The following is a 26,520-nucleotide window of genomic DNA, read 5'->3' on the forward strand; positions in this document are numbered from 1 at the left end:
TCTGCATTCTACATGTGGCAACCGTGGTATAAACAGACTAAGATAATTGAATTATCAAAAAATTCATTCACATCAAGGTATGAAGGCTGAATAACCACTACAAACTCTGTGTGAATGTTAAAAATCAGTTGTCTGACCCTCATTAGTTGTCTAAAGTTTATAACTCAAACGTTTTTGTGGTTAACACAACCGCAATGTTGGAATGGAAAAATGTTATTTTGTATTATATCAATACTTACAAAGTCGATGCCAGCAGATGAGCAGAGAAAGTTTGTGAAAGGGATTCATCCATGACACTTAACCGTTGAAATCGTTTCACAATGTGCAGCCGCCAGCAGTGACAAATCGATATGAATTTATGTATTTGACTCCTATTCAGAGTCCTGATCATTACCATGTTTTTGAGTATGTACACTGTGCAAAAATGTTTTGTTAGCAAACAGTACAAACAAACAGATCTATTATCCTAAAATAATTACCAGGACAAATTATTTTCCAGGAGATTTAGGTATTTTTAAAATTTTCCAAGACTTTTCCATGACTGGAAAACTGCATTGCAAAATTCCAGGATCGTGTGGATCTCGTCTTGGACACACAGACAAACAAACTTTAGCTCCAAACATGTAGTGAAATGATGCTGAACTTCTTTGATAATGAACTACTCAATCACTGGCGAGTGAAATCTGAACATTTACCAGCCAGTGGCAAATCGTATTTTTAGTTGCAAAACACGAAATGTGGTCTTCTATGGGAGTGATTTACTAACATTGTAGAGAGGTGCGCTTATAGTGAAAGATCGATCTTGGGATTTAAGAATCGATAGAGAGAATTTAAAAGAAGATCACGATGCATCAGAAATTGTTTATTTTTAAACAGTCCTACTAAAAGACAATGTCAGGACTGAAAATTTGCTTTAAAATGGAGCACAACAGAGAACCAATAGTGTAAAGTAACCCTGTAGCAATACTGCTTTTAAAGAAAAGAAATGAGAACTATTCTAATAAAGATCTTTATTCAGTTTTAAATAGGCCAACAAACCCTAAAAATACATACAGTTCAAATAAAATGACAAATCAGCCGAATCTCCTTGTGTGCATCTCAGCCTCATGGGATACGGTTGTAAATTGTCCACAAAACACTTTTGACAATCTTGAAAATATGGATGACTTGCAGGTGTGAAATAAAATATTTATTTTTGTTGGAATTTTCCTTTTCCGATTTGCTTATCACGAGAGTCTGTCGGTAAGAGCTCGAATTCAAATTCCAAAGTGAGAGGGACACCAGCCTTCTCCAGCCTCCAGGGAGCGAAAAGGACAGTTTCAAATATGACATCACATTGCAGGATGTGCCATAATTTTACTGAGCAATAATGCAAAAGAAAAAAACACAATCATTCAATAGTCCACAAGTCACCCTACATCCCAGATGAAAGATTTAACGCTTTAGTAATGACAAAGAATAATCATACATCCTCTGTGAATAATAAGAATAATTAAAAAAAAAAAAGAACAGATTAAATAAGATTCACTTGAGAGGACAACACAGGAATATCAGCAATGAAAATATATATTTTTTTTTAAACTCAGCTCAACAGAAAAGTCTAAACATCCACTCACCAACCCACCCAATTAACTTGGATTATATCCATTTTCTGGTAAGGTCCTATATGGACTATGAAATACATAATTACAACAATTTAAAGTGACACTATAAGTTAAATAATGAGTGGCTTTTAAGCACATTTCAGAATTAGGCCTCAACATTGAAATATCTTTTCCCTTAATTTTTACAATGCCAAAAGTTTATCAACGTGCCATACTCGCATTTTTATCAGGGCTTCCTCAAAGTAACTTCCAAATAATAAAGGGGGAAAACAAAATTAGATTTAGAAAACCTTGACCCCAAACTCCATTAGCTTTATATTGCTTGACTGTTCAGACCTGCTGAAGGCCAAAAAAAGAAACTGCATGTGGGTGATCCAAGTGATTAAAAGCAATACCAAAGATCACAGATATAATCTGCAGTATTCAGAATAAAGCTTCTTTTAATTAATCACTCGAACCTTAAAATGTACAGTTCACACAAAAATGTCCCCACCCATTGGACTTACTCCAATGGAAAACAAAAGGGAGAATGTTCAACTTCAGTCTCCATTCACTTTCATTGTACGAAAAAAAACGATGCAATGAAAGTGAATGGTGACCAAGGCTGAAAGCAAGACAAAAAGTAGTAAGGCGTACAGGTTTGAAACAACATGAGGGCGAGTAAATGACAGAATTTTCTTTTTTGGGTGCACTGTCACACTCATTCTTTTTAGAAAGAGACGTTCACAGAGCTATCTGAAAGCAAGAAGCCAAAAAAGAAGAGGTGATTGAATAGAAGCTGAAGGCCAGCACAATCATGACACGGGCCAAACATAATGCTAATAAAACAAAAACAAACCTTAACATCATCATATTAGTCCTTTAGAGAAAGAAAATGGCCATCTGAGTGAATGTAAATGCAGGGCGAATACCTTAACATTTCAACTTTTAAAGTGATGCTGATGAAGACCACAATGGGAATGTCATCATGATTCCTCATTTCCTGAGTCATCCTCATCATAGCAACAGTCCTCGTCATCCTCATCCTCCAAGTCCTCATCGTCATAGTAATCATCGTATAACAGATCGGACCCCTCGTCTGGCGCGGGGGCACGTGTGCGCACGCAGTACTCTGCCAGGGTGGTGGGAACTTTAACGCCATCCCGTTCCGCCTCTGCTTTAGTTGCCAGGACCTGCTTCCTAAAACACAAACATAAAAGTTGTATTGAGCTAAATACTTACATAAGCTAATTTTCAGAATAATAATGGATTGTTCAAATCTCATTTTTAACATAATATTCTAATATATAGAGGCACGAAAAGGTATGTGAATCCTTTGGAATTACCTGCATTCATATATAAATTTGTCTAAAAATTGGATTGGATCTTAATCTAAATTACAATATAAACAGACACAATCTGTTTTAACTAATCATACAAATTATTGTATTGTTCTTGTACATATTGAATACATCATTCAAACATTCACAGTGTAGAATGAAAAAGTATGTGAAGCCCTAGGCTTCTGACATCAACAAAAGCAAATTAAGAGTCAGGAGTTGCCAAAAATGGCATCCAATTAATGAAACGAGATTTGAGGTGTGGGTTACTGCTACTTTGACTTATAAAAAGCACTCAAGAGATTTCAGAAGACCTACGATCAAGAATTGTTGCTTTGCATAAATCTGGAAAGGGTTACAAAGTTATCTCAAAGAGCTTAGATCTACCCACATTAGACAAATTGTCTAAACAGTCGATTTAGTACTGTGGCTACTCTCCCTAGAAGTGGCCGTCTAACCGAGATGACTCAAAGGGTACCCTGCAGAATGCTCAATGAGATAAAAAAAAAAAGAAACCTGGAGTGACAGCTAGAGACTTGAAGTAATCACTGGAACCGGTTAACATGTTCATGAGTCTACTATACGGAAAACATTAAACAGACACTGTGTCCATTGCGGTACACTACGAAGGAAGCCGCTGCTTTCCAACACAAACATTGCTGCGCACCTTAAGTTTGACAAAGACCACCTTGACACTCCCCCAAAGCCACTGGTAAAATGTTTTGTGGAATGATGAATCTACAGTTGAATTGTTTGGGAAGAATACAAAGCACACTACTTATGGAGTAAAATGGGCACCGCATACCAAAATGAAAACATCATCATTAATCATTAAACATTACATTAATTAAATAAACGAAGTCTAACAGCAATGACAAAGTTTATAAATTCAAAACACTGAGACATCAAGTTCATTTTAAGTGCATAAAACAATAGCAGCAATTCGAAAATTAATAACCATAAAATCAACATAAAACGATATTGCCTAGGTCAAAGCTTCATCTAAAAACACTGAAACACTTTTAACCCTTAATGCTTACTGATAGTCCATCACCTATTCCAAAGCTGAGGTGCAATATATTATCTTTAGAAAAGAAAGAATATTCTAAAAGAGAAGAATAGTTTAAAACAGGACAACTGTGTCAAGTATCATGCAGTGGACTCCATTGCATCAACAGAAACAGTCGAGCGATGGGATTTGTTCCATATTTGCTGCACATTTTGCAAATGAAATATTTTGTACCCTGCAGGAAGCAAACTTAAGAGATGGCATCCACTAGATCCTTTGAAGCGATTAAGTTCAAAATGTGAGCTGCACACCATTGGTGAGGTAGTAAGAAATTATATATGATTTCTTACTACCTCACCAATTTTTTAAACATATTTACTTCATTTTAAGTGCATAAAACAATAGAAACATTACATGAACAAACAGTAATAAACCCGAAATCAACAGCAACGATATTGCTAGGTCAACTAACAGCTTAAAACTGACACTTAATTTGAACCCTTCCTACTAATCACCTATTCCTTAGATGAGGTGCTTATCTTACTGTTGTAACATAAAAGGAGCACATGCACAAAACGTTCATCTTTGAGGGAACTGCGTTTTTATTTTAACCTTCTAGATACAGCTTGTCTTTTCAAAAGGAATGTATATTTCTATGACAAGCTACCTGCATCTACAACCTTACATTACAATCAGGGCATTAAGCATTGTGGTGTTAAACCAAGTGAAGAGTGATAATCTTTAATAAAACAATAATAGAGTTATTTGGGATCAACATGAAATACCCAGGGGACTCTTGGGGGGATTTGATTAACAGAAGTATAATTTCTAAAATGTGAACAAAACATCTCTTTTGTGACTCCAATTAAGATTTTTTGCCTTTCAGAATCATGGTTATATTAAAACTTACCATCTGCAGAATTAGATATACCTGGATATAAATTATTTAGACGGGATAGATCTCAGGGGAGATGTGGTGAAGAAATGGTGTACATGAAAGATCATATTCAATGCAGCCAGATTCAATTGTTTACTGTTGATTTGAGTGTATTGGACATCTCACATGTTATGTGTTCTTGCTGTGATATATCGCCCACCTTCCTCTAACAATAGTTTTTATGATGAATTTAAAAAGCTACTTAAAAGAATGTGATTTTACAAAAAAAATTATACTTTGGGCAACATCAACATAAATTGGGTAGACAAGACAAATAGGAACTCTTTGAAAAAATTACAGATAATGTGGATCTAACACAACTAATTAAAGGACCTAGAATAACAGCATCCGCTCAACCACAGATTGATTTAATTTTTAGCAATAGGCCAGAAAGAGTAGAGAAAACGTACAACCTTTTTATTGGATTATCTGTCCAGAATTTGAAATTATTAACCAGAAAGCTCTCAAATAAAAGATTTAAGATAATAAATAAAACCTCAGAGTACCTTAAAATTCCTAAAAGTGAAGTTGGGAATTTTCAAACTGCAATAAACCAAACAAATTGAAATTAATTAAAATTTGGGATGGGTGTAGATGAAGACAGCAGCATATTTATTAGCATAATTCAGAGTAAAGCCCAACATTTGATAAAGATGTTACCAGGAAAGAAACGCCAAATGAACTCTCTACACTGGTTGAACACAGAACTGACGAAGGAGAGGGACCACGTGCTAAAAAAAAGTCTAGTCTAAATTGCACATCGATAAACAGACATTTCCAATGCTACACAATAAGGTTACTAAAGAATTGAGAAAGGCCAAAGCAGATATTTTATTAGTATTATTTGTAAGGCTGGAGGAAACACTAAACAAATTTGAGAGCATAATAAGCTAATCGGTGTCAATCATAATGCATCATCAAAACGGTTACAATTAAAACTGAATGGTAATGAAGATTAAATCAATGATGATAAGGGTGGTACTAACCATAGAATACTTATAAACTATCTTCCTTTAATTATTCAGCCAATTAACTTAAATGGATTGAACAACATTTAAATGCAACACAATATGTGAAGGTTCATAATCATAAATCCACAGTTCTTAACACCACTACCGGTGTCCCACAAGGATCTATACTCGGACCACTTTTATTTAGTTTTTACATTAATGATTTGCTTTGTTTGTCCTGATCCAGGTATATGTGGATGATACAGTAATTAATGCACAAGAATGCACAAAGGAGCAAGCTGCTTCTAAACTTAAGTGCAATGAGCCATATTAAAACATGGCCAAATCGATCAGGTCTCAAGCTAAAGGTAACCAAAACTGTTGGTATGTTTTTTTCAAAATGGCCATACACTACTCAGAGCAAGACAATGATATCTGGGCAAAAGTTGCAAGTTGTGACAGTATCTGGGTGTCTGGATTGATTCTAAACTTTCCTTTAAAAATATGCCAACGAGATGAGTTTTAATTCAAATAATTTTAGATTAATCGGCTAATGACTGAGCTATGAAATGGCTATGATATATATATATATATATGAACGCCTTGATTATTCCACATTTCACATATTGTCTGACAAGCTTGGCACAGGCCAAGATATCAACAATGAAACCCCTTGAAATTTTATATAAACTAGGGATGTGCACGAGTAGTTGAATATTCATTCTGCAATAATTATTCGAATAGTAAAAAATTAGAATTTCGCAAAGTTTTGCTTTGCTGGCCATATACACAGTTAAATCCAGAACACACAAACTAAAACTGGCAGTTATAACAGAATGCACTAGGTGGCACTGTTGATTGGGGACACAAGTTGATCATTTGTTGAGCAAACGGTTCTGTCACTCAGTACGTTCAGATGGCCACCACAAAAGTGGGTTCTTGCGAGAATGTGGCTTACTCTGAGAAAGCAAGGTTCCTAAAATGTACTAGATAAGCGGTGTAAAATTTACTCTCGTATATGTGCAGCTCGTCAGAAAGCAGGATCTCTGTTGCAACGTAATCCCCGTGACACTTCTGTAAACAACAAACATGGCATCCGAGAAAGACAACGCTAGCTGAGGTAAGAGACATTCCATCATTTAAACTGGCGTATACAGGAGTATAGTTTTCTGAGCACGTCGATATGCTTGTTTTCTCAACAACATGACATGAGATACAATATAACAATATGCGCAGTGTGTTTATAGTCGTCCTGTGCATTAACTGCATCAGTCTACTTCATTGGAGGTATCTTTTTCTTTGCTTTGCATCAGCTTAAATGCTTTCATTCTATTCTTTTTATTTCACAAAAAACAGTACATGATATAAGCTTGTTTCGAATATAATTAGAAGCTTGTTTTTTTTTTTTTTTTAATGGTGATGCAACTTTTGACTGAAAACATAATTTTACAACGTCTCTCTCATTAATTACCTTCATTTAAATAAGAGAATAGTCGAATATTCGTTTTTTTTATGAGCTTAAATATTTGAATACCAAATTATTGATGAATGGCCATCCCTAATATAAATATACCCTCAAAGTTCTAGATCAGAAACCTAACAGCATTCACAGCTGTCAAAATTTAAATAAACAGACTTCACCACTTGATAAATGTATCATGCAAGAACAAGCACTCAGGTTACTAGAGGTACCACAAGAGGAAACTGCATCATTCCCATTCAAAGAAGTGCTTTCAGTCAGTCAGCATTCTCTGTAACAGCATCTAAAGAATGAATTTAATGCCAATGCATATTAGAGAAAACAATACTTACCGCTCTTTCACTGAACCGCTGAAGCTGTGGCTTGTTAACAATAAAATATGTGAGCATTAGAGTGCTAGCTGTCTACTGACCTTTTCTGCAACCTTTCTGTTGCTTGTTCTGTCTCCTCGTAATTGATCTTTGTCTTTTTTTTTTTTTTTTTTTTTTTTAGGTAGTGTTGCTACTTATTCATGGATGTGTTGCATTGTTTGTTTGGTGGATGGGCATTGTACTGGTTTGGGTATTAGTTTGTATGTATTATCTGTATGTGATATTTGTGATAAAGTTATTTTATTTTAGGTTACTTTAAGAACTGGCCAAGGACAACAGATGAAATTTAGCCTATAGGGCTTATTCTGGCTTATTTACTGTCATTTTTCTGTTGATTAATGAGTGCTGTCCTTGTTAAGTAAATAAAAAGTAAAATAAAAAGTACTTGATTTTTGTAATATGATTATGTAATCCAGATAACATGTAATCCATTACTACCCAGCACTCTGTGTGTGACTGACTGACTGACACACACACACAAATGATTTTTTGCAAAACTGTAGCAGAAACATGAAATTCAAGTGAATTAATATTAAAACAAGCAATTAGAAACTATAACAAACATTTTTAAGCATTACATGTTAGCATGAATCTAGTGTGGCAAAAATTGCTTACAAACACTGTTTTTACAAATAATATACAATCTTTCAACTAGTGTCATTAAGACCATCTAACAAAAAAGTAAAAAAAAAGGTAAATCTGGATGCTTGCTTGATATCCACATTATTTAGTTACATGGAGCAAACTCTCCCTCAAATGCTTTAACAAAAGTACAAGTTTCAAATTGTATGAGTACATGTAACCGATTAACAGAGTACTCGTTCAGCTTTAAATATTCAACTAGTAAGAACACTAGAATATTGCAATTAGATTTTTCTATGTGCCTTTTCCTTTCGTGGTATGGAAACTGCTTCTCTCATGTAAATCTTGCCTTTACAACTCAATGCATTGGTCGATGCATGTTTTTGTTAAAGGAATAGTTCACCAAAAAAGACAATTCTGTTTGTATAGCTTTAGAAGACTATGTGTGAGTGCAAATGTTTTTTGTTAGTTTTGAAATCTAGAGGTGGTTTAAGCACAGTGCTCATTTGTAAATAAGAAATAGAAGGTTGACCTTAACTTCTAAAGTAATCAATTACTCGTTTTCTTGTGTGTTCCAAGTACTCTACTACAAAATGACTCTAAATGTCCATCCTTATTTTATTTTATCCCCTTTTCTCCCCAATTTGGTATACCCAATTTCCAATGCGCTCTAAGTCCTTGTGGTCCGGAGGACGAATCTCAGTTGGCTCCACATCTGAGACCATCCATCCACACATCTTATCACGTGGCTTGTCGAAGCGTTACCGCGGAGACATAGCGGGTGTGGAGGCTTCATGCGATTCCCTGTGGCATCCATGCACAACTCGCCACTCCCCCCCCCCCCCCCGAGAGCAAGAACCACGTTATGGTGACCATGAGGAGGTTACCCCATGTGACTCTACCCTCCCTAGCAACCGGGCCAATTTGGTTGCTTGGAAGACCTGGCTGGAGTCACTCAGCATGCCCTGGATTCGAACTCGCAACCCAGAGGTGGTAGTCAGCATCTTTACTCGCTAAGCTACAACCACCCAGAATGCTTACCCCATACACTTCAATTAGTAAATTACAGTAAAAATATCGTCATAATCAACAGTGTTACATATAGACATTAAGTTAAGCTAAGAATATTATTTTAAGCTTCCCTTTCATGCAGTTAAAATCTACCATGATAATATTTCTATGCAAACATGTCTCTATAATATAAGCTATCGTTTCCCTTTCTATTACATCTAGACTATTCTCTCTCAGGCAGTGGGACATATTGACATTTTATGCCATTATTTCTCCATATAAGTTGTAGCTCTGGGGTTTCTGCAAGCTCAGGCTGAGAAAAACAATTTATGTCCTCAAGGGGAATCAGATGATGCAAGCATTCAAATCTTCTAAACTCAGATGGTTGAAAACACAAGCAAATTTCAACATGCAATGAAGGTGTGACACACATTGCCAAGATGAGAACCAGATGTTTTAGTGACTCATTCAACCACAGGAGGGCACCGTTAATCCAGAAAATAAATCAAAAACTGTCAAAAGCTTTCTTCATCAGATTAAGTCCCCTACATGCCCTCTGATTGTGCCACCAAAATGCTAGAATTAAGATACAAAAACCTTTTTTTAAAAGGCTAAACCTTAAAGGGGCCACATACTACACTTCAGTAGTAAATGCTCTTACACCAAGTTTAGTTCCCTATCGATTCATTCACTCAACATTGCATTTGAACGCTATGGGGAAAATCCCTTTTCCACAACCTAGTTGAAGCACTTATATCAGCATTTTGTGATTGGCAATGACGTTTGACAGAATTTCTTCCTTCAAAACCGTCAGTCTCATCTTGACTATGATGGATCATCTCATCTTGATCAGCCTGCTAATCGAATTTGCCTTGCGTTTCACACACTGTGCACAACTGCTTCCCAATGGTGAGCGGTGAACTATCCCGTTAAGAGAACGTGTGGCTTGTGCTCACAGGACATGTCAGATTGGGTGCTTAACATGATCGAACACGGGAATACAATCCAATTTGCCCACGGACGTCCATTCAAATGTTAACTCAGAAACAAATCTTAATCGCACACCTGCCCACAGAACCATTTGCGTCAATATATCTAAAAGATGCATACTTTCATATCCGAATTGTACCGCATCTCAGGCTGTTCTTGAGATTCGTGTTCAAAGGGACAACATATCAATTCAAAGTCCTTCCCTACCGATAGTCTGTGTCCCACGCGCACGTTCACGAAATGTGTCAATGTGGCGGTCGCCCCTTTGAAGATAAACGCATGCGCATTCTGAATTACTTCGACGCTAAGCATGGGCAAACGGTATATCCCTACAGAATGTATGCCTTCGCAGAAAATGTTCGCAAGGTTTTATAACCTAGAAGTGGCGTCCATCACTTCACGAGTCCTCTGTCTAGAGAACTACTATTCCTTCATCCAATGGGTGAGCCCAAGCTCCTTATTCGGTTGGGCAACCCGTTATAATTTTAATACAGCCGCCTAGGTAGGCTTGTATCGAATGAATGCCCATTAGAAACAAAAGCACTTCCAATAGAATAAAACCTCCCTCCATACCTCTGTTTAATTATGGCTAATTATTCTGTGTATTATAGAACTCACCATGTGGGGTTATTCATTTTCATACACACTTGAAGACATACAAGTCACTGCCTCTAGGGCCGTGACCTCATATACACATTCTCCTAAGTGTTTCTACCCTGGTAAATCTAGGGTATGATGCTACGTAGTGTGTGATGGGACTCCATTACCCATAGCATTCAAATGCAATGTCGAGTGAACTGAATCGATAGGAAACATCACCCTTCATCTCAGGGAACTGAGGTTACGCGAGTAACCGGAGACGTTTTTCCAGATTTTTCGCCCTTTCTCTGACCCTCACAATTTAACGGGCTTTTTTTCTACTGTACCTTTAAGACTTCTATATGTAAATGATCTCTGCTATAATTGGCTAACCTCTATACATGTGATACGTATAGCAACACCCCAACCAAGTTGACATATGCAGGAAAGGTGAAGATATGTAATTGTGGGTGGTCAAATGATATGTTCATTCTTGCAACGTCACCCATCACTATGTTTATATGCACATTTATAATCAAGCTATAGCAGGTTATTGCGTAGTCAATCTACAGTCAAAAAAAATTCCTACTCCGTGCAAGATATTAATTAAATGAGATCTCTCATCGGTCTCTGTAACAGCACTAGACTCAGCAAACAAAAATGTGTACACAGGCTCTAACGCTATCTGCCTGTCAATCGTTTTGCATGTTTTCATAGTATTGTAGTTGCAGCAAATTGAGGCTTAATTATATATCCCTTTTTGCTCATAAATGTTGTCAGCTGAGGGCACTATTTTGCTGCCGTTGTTTTTGACAACCGTTTCTGATCTGTGTAGGTCTTAATAAATGTGTCCTCCTGCACATTTGGTATTTTTGGAGTGTAGGGTTTTGGAAAGAAGGGGCATGGCTAATCCAATGGCTCATTTTATGGAATTTCCAGAATGGCTAAATCACTTACAGCACCTTCAACAGTAAGTTTTAATAAATGCTCTCTGTGGACTGTGGGAGTTTTGCATGATGAGCATTACAGTCAATATTTTATTTCAAAAGATTAAGAAATGTTTTTCCATTATATGAACCCTTAAACAGAGTACACAATAACATTGTCATTGATGTATTTAAAATCATTACTTACCTAATGATCTCTGCATATTCCCGGTCTTTTCCTTTACTGTCTCTCCATTTGCGGTACATGACAGAAGCATCCACGTTAGCTGGTGAAAACGTGTTGGGTTCATTGAGGAGAGAGATGACACTCAACAGGATAGTTCTGAAACACACACACGTTATAATAACATTACCATTAAGATGGGTTTCCCAGAGCTACTTTGTGTTGCGTTTTACAAAAGATTTCAAGAGATTTAATGCAAGAGTGCATTTGGACTGCCAACAGCCACACCAGAAAGACTCACTGGTACACACACATGCGCACTGGGGATGCACAATATATCTACAACCATACTAGTAATGGCCATTACAGTTTTGTTTTTTGTTTTTTTTTAGATATCGGTTATATTGGTCTGATTAGGCTAATTTTGGAAATGGATCAGGATTTTATTTTTTTTATTCAATCAATACATTATTTTCTATGCCAGGTAAGTAAACCGTTATCCATATTTTACTGCAAATTTTAAGTTTATTTCATGCCAGAATTCACTTAAAAGTTGCACTCAGTAACATTCATCTTTATGTTATCTTGGACTTACACTGAAACCTAGCAGCTTGGATGCAGCATCATTTAAACAAATAGTTTTCCGTTTCAGATGCCCTTGTAGAAATTTACTATTCAGTCAGCCATGATTACTTTAATAATTGAGTTAAAGTTAAATCACATGAATGTTACTGAGATTAAGCGAGTAGTATTCGGCTGGTCATGTGATTCTAACATGGCAGCCCCCATGTGCGGACCCTCTGCATTTAGAATAAAACAGCTTTTATAAGGTTAATGATATGACTGGAGTTTTCTTTATAATGCGAGTGGTCCGGATTTCCTACAAATATTGCAAAATTCAATTCATGTCTTTAGGAGTTAAACTTTTTTAATGAGGAAACAATTACTGAGTGCACCTTTAAAGCTAAAAGTGTGTAACTTTTTTGGTGTTAAAATACTTCTATTTCACCTTAATATGCTGAGACAATTATAAGCAAGCCATTTATAGGTCAATTTATTTGGCGCTATGAAAATGAGACAACAAGAACTCGACCAATGGCGTGTTTTGGGGGCGGGTCTAGCTGTTTGATCAACAGCAGTCAGAGGTCATAAATTAAAAATCATGTTTATTTTTGCTATTCCATTTGGTGGTGCAGAAATTATACCTTTCAGCTTTAATGTGAATGGTCCGTTCAGAAAAGATTATAAAATCTGCCAAAATATTGATTATCAGATGTTAAAGGAATTATCTTTTCAGGGATTGGCCATAATTAATTTCAATGCATCCCTAATCTGCACATTAATTTGACCCTCACTGTTTTAAATGTTACAATCCAACAAAATGTTACACTGGCAGCCAACAGTTTGGAATAATGTACAGATTTTGCTGTATTGGAAGGAAATTGTACACTAGTCTTCAAAGACAAAAGGACAACTGGCTCTAACAAGGACAGAAAGAGATGTGGAAGGCCCAGATGCAAAACTAAACAAGAGGATGTACATCAGAGTCTAGTTTATGAACAAGATGCCTCATGTCCTCAGCTGACAGCTTCATTGAATTATATTGGCTCAACATCAGTTTCAAATACAACAGTAAAGTGAAGACTCAGGCTGCTTTATGGGATGAATTGCAAAGAAAATCCACTTTTGAAACAGAAAAACAAAAAGAAAAGGTTAGAGTGGGCAAAGAAACACAGACATTGGACAACAGATCATTGGAAAAGAGTGTTATGGATCTTAACCCCATTGATCTTTTGTGGGATCAGTTAGACTGTAAGGTGCGTGAGAAGTGCCCGAAAAGACAGCCACATATATGGCAAGTGCTACAGGAAGTGTGGGGTGAAATGTCACCCGAGTATCTGGACAAACTGACAGCTAGAATGCCAAAGATCTGCAAAGATGTTATTGCTGCATATGGAGGATTTTTATGATGAAAGCCATCATTGTAGATCACAAAAAAACAGCAGGCAACAGTTCAGCAAGGAAATACTGTATGTGTTGACACTTTAAATCGTGCCTTATTCAGTCTTGGGTTAAAAAATGCTAAACTATGCATGTACAGCAAACAGGTGTTCTTCAACAACAGAAATGATTAACATGAGCTTCTTGGAAGACACAAACAAAACTCGTCGCCTGAAGCCTCAAAGCCCAGTGAAACGGGACACCAGACTAATGGGAACAGAGTTCAGACACAGGGGAGGAAAAACACAAATACACAGAGATCTCCACTGAGATGCTTTCCATGAAAGCAAGCAACTGGAAACCCCTCAACAACAGAACCAGTCTGGATGCTCTTCCATTAAACAGACCATTACAGTTCTGTTAGGGGAAAATATATAAATTACTCTGTGACAGCTAATAGGTCAAATGTAGTCTATTGATCCCTGAAGGGAAATACATTTGCACACAGCACACAAAGCATATGAGAAATGTCACAATTATGAACATGGACAAAGTTAGATTTTCTCTAAACGATTATGTTTGAGTGTGCATACTACTGTATGACTGAAATTAAGGCTAGGGTATCCTTTGTTTTTCAGTGTGACATTACGTCTTGTGCAAGGTTGAGCACTTTAGGCTTTCAGTCTTTCAAAGTATACTTTTTTGACTGCAAGCCCATATGGACATTTTAGACGCATGTGCCTACAACTGCTTTCTGACACTCTTTAGAGGTCAACTAGTAGTGAATTTGGCTGACACGATAACTAGGCAAATAGCCTATATTTTTTTTATCGTTTTTCCCTTACTGTGAAAAGCACAGGCATAGATGCTACAAATAAAATCCCAGATGCAACCAAAATCCCAATTATAACCAGAAAAAAGAAGATTGCATAACATGGTTATGGACCAAACTGACTATAAACAAGCCTAAAATACACTCATTTTGAAAATGTTTCCAGCTCACACAAACACTAAGGAAACAAAACATGCACTCTTACAAACATTTACAATGTATTCAAATAAAAACACTATAAACAGCGTCATATAAGCTAATAAATAATGTATGAGCGGTAATCCATCAAAAGTAGATCATCATTCATCAAGAGTATATCACTGATTGCTTGTTACAATTGTCAGGTATTCCAGCATATATATATATATATATACACACACACACACACCTAAAGGATTATTACGAACACCATACTAATACTGTGTTTGACCTGCCTTAATTCTACGTGGCATTGATTCAACAAGGTGCTGAAAGCATTCTTTACAAATGTTGGGCCATATTGATAGGCTAGCATCTTGCAGTTGATGGAGATTTGTGGGATGCACATCCAGGGCACGAAGCTTCCGTTCCACCACATCCCAAAGATGCTCTATTGGGTTGAGATCTGGTGACTGTGGGGGCCATTTTAGTACAGTGGACTCATTGTCATGTTCAAGAAACCAATTTGAAATGATTCGAGCTTTGTGACATGGTGCATTATCCTGCTGGAAGTAGCCATCAGAGGATGGACATGGTCAAAAACAATGCTCAGGTAGGCCGTGGCATTTAAACGATGCCCAATTGGCAATAAGGGGCCTAAAGTGTGCCAAGAAAACATCCCCCACGCCATTACTACACCACCACCACCAGCCTGCACAGTGGTAACAAGGCATGATGGATCCATGTTCTCATTTTGTTTACGCCATATTCTGACTCTACCATCTGAATGTCTCAACAGAAATCGAGACTCATCAGACCAGGCAACATTTTTCCAGTCTTCAACTGTCCAATTTTGGTGAGCTCTTGCAAATTGTAGCCTCATTTTCCTATTTGTAGTGGAGATGAGTGGTACCCGGTGGGGTCTTCTGCTGTTGTAGCCCATCCGCCTCAAGGTTGTGCGTGTTGTGGCTTCACAAATGCTTTGCTGCATACCTCGGTTGTAACGAGAGGTTATTTCAGGCAAAGTTGCTCTTCTATCAGCTTGAATCAGTCGGCCCATTCTCCTCTGACCTCTAGCATCAACAAGGCATTTTCACCCACAGGACTGCCGCATACTGGATGTTTTTCCCTTTTCACACCATTCTTTGTAAACCCTAGAAATGGTTGTAGCGTGAAAATCCCAGTAACTGAGCAGATTGTGAAATACTCAGACCGGCCCGTCTGGCACCAACAACCATGCCACGCTCAAAATTGCTTAAATCACCTTTCTTTCCCATTCTGACATTCAGTTTGGAGTTCAGGAGATTGTCTTGACCAGGACCACACCCCTAAATGCATTGAAGCAACTGCCATGTGATTGGTTGATTAGATAATTGCATTAATGAGAAATTGAACAGGTGTTCCTAATAATCCTTTAGGTGAGTGTGTGTAATATATATATACATACATATATATATATATATATATATATATATATATATATATATATATATATATATATTGCATCTTTTAGATGTTTGATACGTTTAAATTCATGTTTATGCATTTTTCTACATGTTTGAATATTATAATATAGTTTTGGTTTAACACACGTTGTTTTTTGCACATTGTTAGCAACTTAAATGTTATTTTCATTTACTTAAATTGTAAGTCGTTTTAGTCAGGAGAACAACTGACTAAAATGAATTATGAGATGACAAAATGTTTAATAAATTTAAGGGAATTTTTTTGTCACAGACTAAAACAAAAACATTTGTAAACAATATGACTGGATCCAATGCAGAACCTGTTGCTGGCATCGACTAATACTTAGTTGCAAGTAAACAATATATCTATGAGCACAGCTGTATTTTTGTTTTGCAATTTAAGTCCTATACGATTTTGGAATTACCTGCACCTAAATGTATTGCAAAAAAACTGACTATGGTTGGTCGCTTTTCATCTTCTGGTCTAAGTGGGCAGCTCTCGCCCAAATTAAACTTAAAATTGGACCAGACTTTCTGCTGCTAGTCTAAAGTCTGGGTAGAGTGAGATTACTTCATACCTGAGATTCTGTGTTGGGTTCCACCTCTCTGAGGGCAGTTCTCCGCTCTGTGGATCATCTACTGGAGGATGAAGAATGGAGATACACACGTCACCGTTCTGTGAAAGCACACAAACAGATTCATCAATCAAAACAACGTGCCGTTTCATGCAAAGCAATCTTTCAAGCAAAACAATGTTCTCATTAAACCATGTTGCCCTCATGCCATCAGACAAGGCGAAACCAACTCGTCAACACTGAAGGACGGTCTTGACAGAATGCAAAAATCATGCAAGGACTGTGGAAACACTTCAAAATTGCTGCATTTATATCCAATAGAGGAAACAAACTGGCACATAATTCACCTTCCGTATGTATGTATATGTGTGTGTATTTTTTATGTTTGTTTACAAAGTAAAAGTCTTCAGCTTAATGTATACATAATACACACACACACACACACAAATATATACACACACACACACACACACACACACACACACACACACACACACGCTTCAGGTAAGGTTTTCCACTAGATATTGGAACTTGTCTGTAGTGATTTTTGCCCATTCCATAAAATTATGTTCATAACAGTGGCGAATTCTCAGGGCCAGCAATGCCTTCTCTGCTGGCCAAACATGCCTAATAAATAAATATTTTTTTCATCCCTTTATTTTCCATTCACCTTTCCATTCATGCATTTTCAATAGCTTTTCACTCCTAATTCCTCTAAAAATGAAGAGGGAAAAACTCTATCAAAATGTATTCATTGATGCTTTCAAGCAAAGCGCGACGGCTGTTTCACAAATCGCTTGCTGAAGCAGCGCTTGAGTCTGAGCTCCTCCCAGTCAGGCCTTCAGAATTTCTACAGAATCCCTCAACAGGGCAAGTGAACAGGCATCTAAAGTCAGATTCATCAGCCAATCAGATTGATTTATTTGTTCTTGGTGGGTGTGGTCTTTAGGATATGTCCCATTCGAGGCCTTCTAGCTGGCCTTGAGTGACGCAATCATGCTTAACTGATTTATGTAATTCGAAAGAGCTGTCATCACTGCCGCTATCGCCATTGAGAAACAGATCCTTATGTATTAAAAAACCTGAGATGTCCTGCATGACATGTGATTGCTTAATTTATTAAATAGGGAAGGAGGGCTGATTTTCACTTCAAATAAAGTGCTTTTTGCATTGTAATAGCAAGATCAGGAGTTATCGAGGTGTAAATTAAGCTGATTGAGCATTCAGTGTTGGTTCAAGCTTTGAAGAGTAATCGTGTACCCTGAAGAAAACAACATTTATGGCAAGCAACATTTAAATAGCAAATATTATTAGATTGCTTTTTCCAGGTATTATAGACCTCCTTGGTAGATTCATATGAAAAAGCATGATTTTTGAATTTCAGTTCGGGAGATGTTAATTTCACAATATAATCATGCAGCTGTTCAAATTAGGCTTACTTGAGCATTCAGTGTCGATTCACGTATTGGCTTTAGTGAGTGGACATGTTTTTAAAAGGTCAATTGGTATTATTAGTTGGCTGCAATGTAATGTATGATGTCCATAGGCATAGGGTGTCTTCATTATGAAACTGTATTTTCTTGATGACATGAATCGCACTGAAGGCCTAGACTTAAAATGCACAGGATGCCACTGGTTCATAAAATATTTCAAATTTTAAAGACATTTTGAATAACTACAGAACAGTTACCCTCAACCTCACACCCATAATATTTTATGATAGCAACCATCTACAGTTCAACACCATTCATGTTAAACTTTAACCCGGTTTCAACTGCCCCCTGTTTTAATTGCCCCAGGATTCCCCTTTGGATTTGTGAAACTGCTTTTGATATCACTACCCGTTTATCATTTCAAACCATCAAATGACCTAATATTTTCCTGGCAACAAACAGGTCTGAACTGCAGTTTGGTGAACAACACCCGTCTGTCTATGCTGGCGAGTTTTACAGATTTCTTGCTAATTTTCAAGAGTTCAAATAATACATTGATTTTTACATCAGACCATTCAGAGGCGACAAACAAGACAGGAAGTTTCTGTGTGTGTTGGGTGCATTAGCAAAGGGCTATACAGAACAAGAAATAAGGAAGTCAAGCACAACAGAAAAGCCACATCCTTCAGTACAGAGAGACTGGCTAAAATACCTCATAGATGTTGGGGTGCCACATCTTGGTGAGGAATCTGAAAGTGGGCGGAGAATAAGGGTAATCGATCGGGAACTTAATGCGAGCCTGCAACACAAAAGCAAACAAACAACAATTAGAAAGTGAGGCATCAATTATCAGCTCCATGCATTTTTCTGTTTATTTTGAATTTTAGGCTGAGCATGGCTGGGCAATATTTGAAATAATTACAATATAATCAGTATGATATTATTCTTTTAATTGGGCCATTAAAGTTGTAGTGTGTAACTTGATTTACTGTTAAATACTGTAGTTGTCTCTGCTTAATAAGCTGGGAAATTATAAAGTAAACCATTAATAGGTTGATTTTTCTCAAAAACTGTAAACAGTGGCTCTTCAGCGCTGTAAAAATTGCTGTATGTTTTGAGGGGACCATCCAGTCAGACACAGCAACATTAGATTTACAAACGGCGTAGGTGTCCGAAAAAGCGATTTAAAAGCAATGTTTACTATTGCAATTCTGTATGGTGTGGCTTGTAGTGCTGAAATCACACACAGCTTTAACCTATTGCCTTAAGGAACTGCACTCTCCTTTTGGCCGTAGGGTAATTTTTTACCATTTTAAAACTTTCATCAGTGTACAACAGCCTTAAAATGTTTTTATTGTTGTTCTAATGAAAGGAAAAAACACATATACACACACACACACACACACACACGTAAATAATTTTAATGGAGAAGCCATTTAACATTTCTTTTTTAAAAGTTTGACATTTTATAATCTCACCTATTGAACAACAATTTCAGATTTATTCTGCTTGTAAAAAATCAATTGAGTATATTTAAGAGTTACAATTTTAGTACAAAATATTTTGTATTGAGAGACTTTGCACATCTATTGCAACAAATCCATTTCGTCCCACTAATGTCAAACAATTTGTTGCAGTTTCTGATAGGGCTTTACGATGGTCCTGTAACAGTTCTTTCTGCCATCTGAAGGTCTTTTACCATTGGGGAGACTTTAGCCCCATTGTAACCCCATCATATATTTTTTCAGCAAATTTGTTTACTAACATACTACCTGTTCAACACTGTAAAAAATCACTGTGTTTGTGTGTGGACATTTGTATGTGTGCACAAATTTGAGAGGAAAGTGCAATTTGTGGGAGATTTTTTATTTTATTCTGTTTTGGTGGTCTTAGCAATGTGTATTTCCTTTCCTGCATGTTAACAATTTACAGCCACCCATACCGAACACGTTACATTTGAAAATGTTTTACTTGAATAATCATGTTGTTGACCAGGCTGGCAAAAACCAACCCAGCCAAACTCTCAAAGTCCACTTATTAAAATCACAGAGCTGTAAACCAGAACAACACAAAGAGATTCCTTATATACGACGGCTTTGGAGGATTCTGTCTCCAGGGTGAGCCCAGGACAGCTCTTAATAGGATTGGAGACGCATCAAATTGCAGGAGAATAGTGCAGATGGGACGAAGGAGAAAATCTAAGTCAAAACTCACAAACGGACACCAGGCTGGGAAACCAGGAGGTGGGACAAATCATCTTTTGGCATGAAAACAACTAGGTTAAACTGCCATTACGCAAGAGATGTGACCTCCATCTCAATCCAATACAAGCCTAATTATTTTCAAATCTCGTGACAAATATTAAGCAACTGCCCTTGAAACATGACACTATTGCAGGAAGGAGGCATGAATGAAATGGGAATTACTCTACATGAAAGAAATTGTTTGTGACACAAAAAGAGAGAATGTATAAGCCGATCTAATCCATGGAGAGGGACAATATTAAACTCCAAACATAAAAAAAAAAAAAAAAAAGCATCAAAAGTAATGCAATCTGCAATTCGGCCCTCATAATTGCGTCGCCTTTGATGCGCAAAGGCATTTAGCACTGCAGACTTCATAAAGTAAAGCTTTATTAAAACATTAACACACAAATAAGTTTAATAGGTCTACTAACAGTGCATGTTCATGCACCACAGGAGATTTGTGTTATTGTTGTCATCTCTTCTGGAAATCATGGAAATTCCCACCATAGTATACACAACTTTGTAAGGGGCAAAAATTGGTGTGGTGGAAATTACACCACAATTGCTGTACGGTAGTAATTTTTGATAAATTGATAGAAATAACTTATGCAATAAATATTTAAATGGTTTGTTTATTCAACACTTTGTTTGGATTATCATAGAAAATCTATCTACAACACATCTGAAAAGTAAATTATTTTTTTAAATGGCCTGGTAATTTTTTTTAAGTCAATTTAAATATGACATTCATATAATACAAATATGTTTTAAAAATATATACTATTAGTTTAATAAAGATCAACTCCTGGGACTTGAAAGTTCCTGTAGTCGAAGAAGGTAAATCACTGGCACTCCAGCAACAGCGAGAGAGGAGTAGACTATTTTATTCATATGAAATTCCGCACCTGCATTCCAATCTACACCTTGATGTTATCCTTCCTCATGACCATGTGCTGAATGGGAGGCTAAACAAAAAAGTTCAAATGTGACAAGACTGCAGTATACCCAATAGACTCGTGCAGTGCGTGCAAGTCATTCGCACATCACGAGATGGCAGCGCTTCACTTTTGGTTAATCGCCAGAATCAATGCGCACACTTTGTCAAGCTGCGCAGATGACAGCATACATTCCGTGCATCATTTGTTTGTTTTTGCTTTCACAACAACACGTCATTTAATAAGGTAAACACCACTTTTATTCCATGAGATTTCCAACCCAGGAAACAGGTACAAATTCCTTAAACCAGTCACATTCAAAATTACATTAAAATATTATACAAGAAAACAAAACCACATCATGGGGTTCAGAAATCTATTAAAAATATAAATTAAACCTGGAAATAAAGTTTTAGGATTTTGCAGTTACGATTCACCGAAAAGGGCTAGTTGATCGGCTTGTGATGCGCAAATGGCATGCACCTGCAGTGTGATTCTAGTCACATTATAATAGCATTTAGTCTCCCATTCAGCTGATGAAAACTCACTGCGTGATCATGAAGAATTACATGAAGATGCAGATTGGAATGCAGGTGCGAAAAACATCAGATAGGTAAAATCTCTCGCTGTTGCTTGCGTACTAGTGATTGCCCCTTTGTGTGTGATTTTGAAAAATTGATGACATGATAATAAGAAAAATTTAAGATTCCACACACTTTCGTGATCAGAAATCAAATAAGCTAATTTGTGACATTAACAGTTAACTCATTTTGTGCAAAAGGACAGGTTTTCTTTCACAAGGTGCCCTGTTAAAATACCTGTCAATAAGGTTGCTGACCCCTGGTGCACCCTCATTTAAGGAGTGGTGCTCAGAGATGGGTGGCCTATAAAGAAGGGTCATTTAGAAGACTGGGGAACATGTTGGTGGAGAAATGGTGTCTATAATCATGTACGACCACTGGGATGTTGTTGGGGCCAGGGGTGATCGTGGGGGTTAATTGTTGATTCTGTGTGTGTGTGTGTGTGTATATATATATATATATATATATATATATATATATATATATATATATATATATATATATACACACACACGTTTTGTTTTTTTGTGTTCAATATGTGAATAAAGAAAGAAAATTGTTAATCAGAAAAAAGGTTGACCCCTGCTCCAGACAGAACTGGTGTAACGAAATCAGGTTTGTAGGCCTCCTTGCCCTGCACATGCTTTTTTATTTCTGCCCACAAATTTTCAGACTGAGGTTAGGGCTTTGTGATGGCCACTCAATATCTTGACTTTCAACTTTTGGAGGTATGTTTGGGGTCATTGTCCATTTGGAAGACTAATTTATGACCGAGCTTTAACTTCATGGCTGATGTATTGAGATGTTGCTTCAATATACCCACATAAATTTCCTTCTTATGATGCCATCTATTTTATGAAGTGCACTAATTCCTCCTGCAGCAAAGCACCCCCACAACATGATGCTGCCACCCCCATGCTTCACAGTTCGGATGGTGTTCATCAGTTAGCCTCCAAATATAACAATGGTTATATAACGGCCAAAAAGTAAAATTTTTTCCAGAGGAAAATCTCCAAAAAGTTAAATCTTTGTTCCCATGTGCACTTGCAAACTGTAGTCTTGCTTTTTTTATTGGAACATTGGCTCTTTCCTTGCTGAGAAAACGTTCAAGTTATGTCGATATGGGACTATTTTCACTGTGGATATAGATACTTGTCTACCGGTTTCCTCCAGCATCCTCACAAGGTCCTTTGCTGTGGCTCTAGAATTAATTTGCACTTTTTGCAAACTACTTTCATCTCTAGGAGACAGAATCCGTCTCCTTCCTGAGCGGTAAGATGGCTGCGTGGTCCCATGATGTTTATACCGGTGCACTATTGTTTTACAAATGAACGTGGTAGCTTCAGGTGTTTGAAAATTGCTCCAAAGGATGAATCAGACTTGGAGGTCCACAATTTTTTTTCTGAGGTCTTGGCTGAATTCTTTACATTTTCTCATGATGTCAAGCAAAGAGGTATGGAGTTTGAAGGTTGGACTTAAAATACATCCACATGTACACCTCCTATCAGAAGCTAATTGTCTAAAGGCTTGACATAATTTTCTGGAATTTTCCAAGCTGCTCAAAGGCATGGTTAACTTAGTGCATGTAAACTTCTGACCCACTGGATTTGTTATATAGTCAATTAATAGTGAAACAATCTGTCTTTAAACAATTGTTGGAAAAATTACTGTCATGCACAAAGTCCTAAACTACTTGCCAAAACTATAGTTTGATAATATTAAATCTGTGGAGTGGTTAAAAAAATTTGTTTTACTATTAAGTCATTAAGTGTATGTAAACTAGGGAAACTTCTGACTTCAACAGTATATATAAATGGCTTAGCACACAAGTCATATGGACTACTTTAATGCGTTTTTTTTTTTGTTTTGTTTTTTTGTCAGATTTGGAGCTTATCAGCATCTGTCCCCTTTCACTTACATTGTATGGAAAAGACCTGCATCAAGAGTCAGCCATAGAAGAAAGTGTTCCATAGAAGAAAGTAATTCTGTTGAATGACAACTCTACCAAATAAGTTAGGTGGCATAATATTCATCATAATGTTACACAGTGGCTCAGCAAGTTTCAGCTTCTTGGCTAATTAACAGTTCTTGAAAATGCCAACCAGAGCGGTTTAAAATGTATATTCCCCTGAACAGGCAAACTGTGTGAATCATATCCTCCTCCCCCCAAAAGACAACAAGTCACTGTAACGCAAATACACACACTTCACTGGTTTATCCTGAAACGGGGCAAGAGTCAAGTTCTGACATTAATCAGGTCTCAAAACAAGCTCACATCCTGACACACCAGTGCAACGTGACGCTACTGTATCTGCCAAACCCAGTGTGTGTGAGCTCTGTGTAAACAAAGGCAAGAAAAGTCACTGACCTACTTCAAAATCTCACCACAACAGTGTATTCTCTTCCTTTATAATTCAGAGAGGAACCAACTTGAAGTAGGCTGAATAATTCAAAGAGGTGTCTGATTTTATTAAGGTTATTAATTATAACCCATTTGGACTGGTGTGAATTCTTCAGGAACTGGTTACTCTGCTCTTGTCGAATGGGACGAGAATTCATTACATTATTATTATTTTTAATGATTAATGTTTCATAATAACAGTTAGTGGTGCAAGTCAAAGTGCAAAAATAAAAGCATTCAGATTACATGTGATGCCTTTCAAAATCTGATAGTAAATGTGGCTTCTAATAATTAAGAAGGTCATGAATTATGAATATGGAAGTTTTTAAGTCTAACCGCTAACCAGACTTGACAGATCTACTGCAGAATTGGAAATATCCCAAACAGTTAGTCATAACGACATTTATATGCCAATAGTGTGTAAAAATTAGTCACTCATGAGAATCAGTCATGAGAAAAGCTTACAACAAGCTTAAAGTCTTTTAGGTGTGAGATTCAGATTAAAAGCTGTATCAAGACTATGGGCTTTATATTGTTCAGATATTATGGTATTTAAATGTAACTGTTAATGTTGTGCATAAAATCATGTAAATTGCTTTGCCCTCCATTCACCAACATCACAATGAGGAACAAAGAAACCAAACAAATGAGTTCCCATATCAACCCATTAATACCAAACAAAGACCCCCAAAATCATCACATCAACCTCGGATGGAAAACCAAGGTATAATATGATTAAATCAGGCTTTAAATCAAATATTTAAGTTATGAAAATATATCCAAAGAAAACACTCACACATACATATAAAGAGATGCACTTACCCAGTGCTGGATCCAGCTCTAAATATAGACCATCAGCCATCTGTCCCTAAAAATAATAGACATTTACGTCCTGATAATCCTTCCAAACCACCCTCACCCCCTTACCTTGAAATACCCCCCTTCATAATGAGTGTTTGGAGGTCCAAAAATCGCCACTTCCCAGTTGTAGAGATCCGCTTCATCCACTAAAGTGATCTTGAAGCCTTCCACTGGTTCCTCCTGTAGACTCTTCATCTCCAACATTAAAGCTTTCTGGGAACTGGCAACCTGAGCACTGCTTTGCTGGGCCATTTCTGATGTTCTTCTACCCAGATATACTAAACAAAGTAGGTTTTGTAGTTAAATAAGACCTAAAAGTTGACCAGATGTGACGAGGTAACGAGAGCTGCTTCCCTTTCTTTGTTTGGAGTTGCTAGCTTAGCGAGGAAGTGGAAAATATGTTAAAAAAGGGACTGTGTTCGGTTAATTAAAGGTGTTTTTTCGTCGTCCATGAAAGTAAAAAAGGTGGTCTGGTTGATTATAAATGGAGTTTTGTCTGTCAGAAAATAAAAAAAATCGCGCTCCGTGTTTGTTTTTTTTTTTCGTAGCTGAGGGCTAGCCGTAAAAATACACTTCGAATCAACACTAATCCTCTCTAATGTAAGGTTTTCGTTAAATTTGCGTAAATTCAGGAGCTAGATGTTTAAAAATCAAGTCTACGCTTCAATTGCAAGCTGTTCAGTCGAGAAGCGAAAACAAGTATATGTGCTGGAGAGATTGGCGACTTATGTGTCGATGTCCTGGATGCGTCTTTCCTCAATTCCAATGGGTCGGCGGTGCATACTGGGTAATGTAGTTTTTTTATGACACAAAAATATATGAACAAAAATACATTCCATTTAGCTGACAGCTCAACATTCTAGTTGATTGGCCAATACTAAGCTAAATGATTACTCCTACTAACTATAGTTGTATTTAGAAATTGTATCTAACATTTAAGCACAAAAATGTATGATGAAACCAAGTATTTTGTGTTTAATTGCTTGGTTGTGTTATCTTTTATGGAGATTCTGGATTTTTTCTTGTCTTTTTTTGTTGTTGTTGGTTTCTTTATTTTATTTGTAAAAATTTTTTTTTTTTTTTGCACTATTAATCTAAATCTGTTTTTGTGATTGTCTTCAGAACAGTTCTACTTAGCAGTCATTGAGTCTGTCCTCTGAACTTTAGTA

General features: G+C 36.8%; 1 protein-coding gene across 1 annotated transcript; it reads right to left on the bottom strand.

Moving 5' to 3' along the window:
* Positions 1-995: 995 nt before the first annotated feature.
* cdc34b (cell division cycle 34 homolog (S. cerevisiae) b) lies at positions 996-26,101 on the bottom strand. The gene is made up of 5 exons (XM_052134353.1): positions 25,418-26,101; positions 19,040-19,126; positions 16,898-16,995; positions 11,967-12,101; positions 996-2,783 (listed from the first exon to the last, which is right to left on the bottom strand). The coding sequence occupies exons 1-5, from the start codon at positions 25,601-25,603 to the stop codon at positions 2,570-2,572; spliced, it is 720 nt and encodes a 239-aa protein (XP_051990313.1). The 5' UTR covers positions 25,604-26,101; the 3' UTR covers positions 996-2,569.
* Positions 26,102-26,520: the final 419 nt, after the last annotated feature.

Source organism: Xyrauchen texanus, chromosome 9 (genome assembly GCF_025860055.1).
Source record: "Xyrauchen texanus isolate HMW12.3.18 chromosome 9, RBS_HiC_50CHRs, whole genome shotgun sequence".
NCBI lineage: Eukaryota > Metazoa > Chordata > Actinopteri > Cypriniformes > Catostomidae > Xyrauchen > Xyrauchen texanus.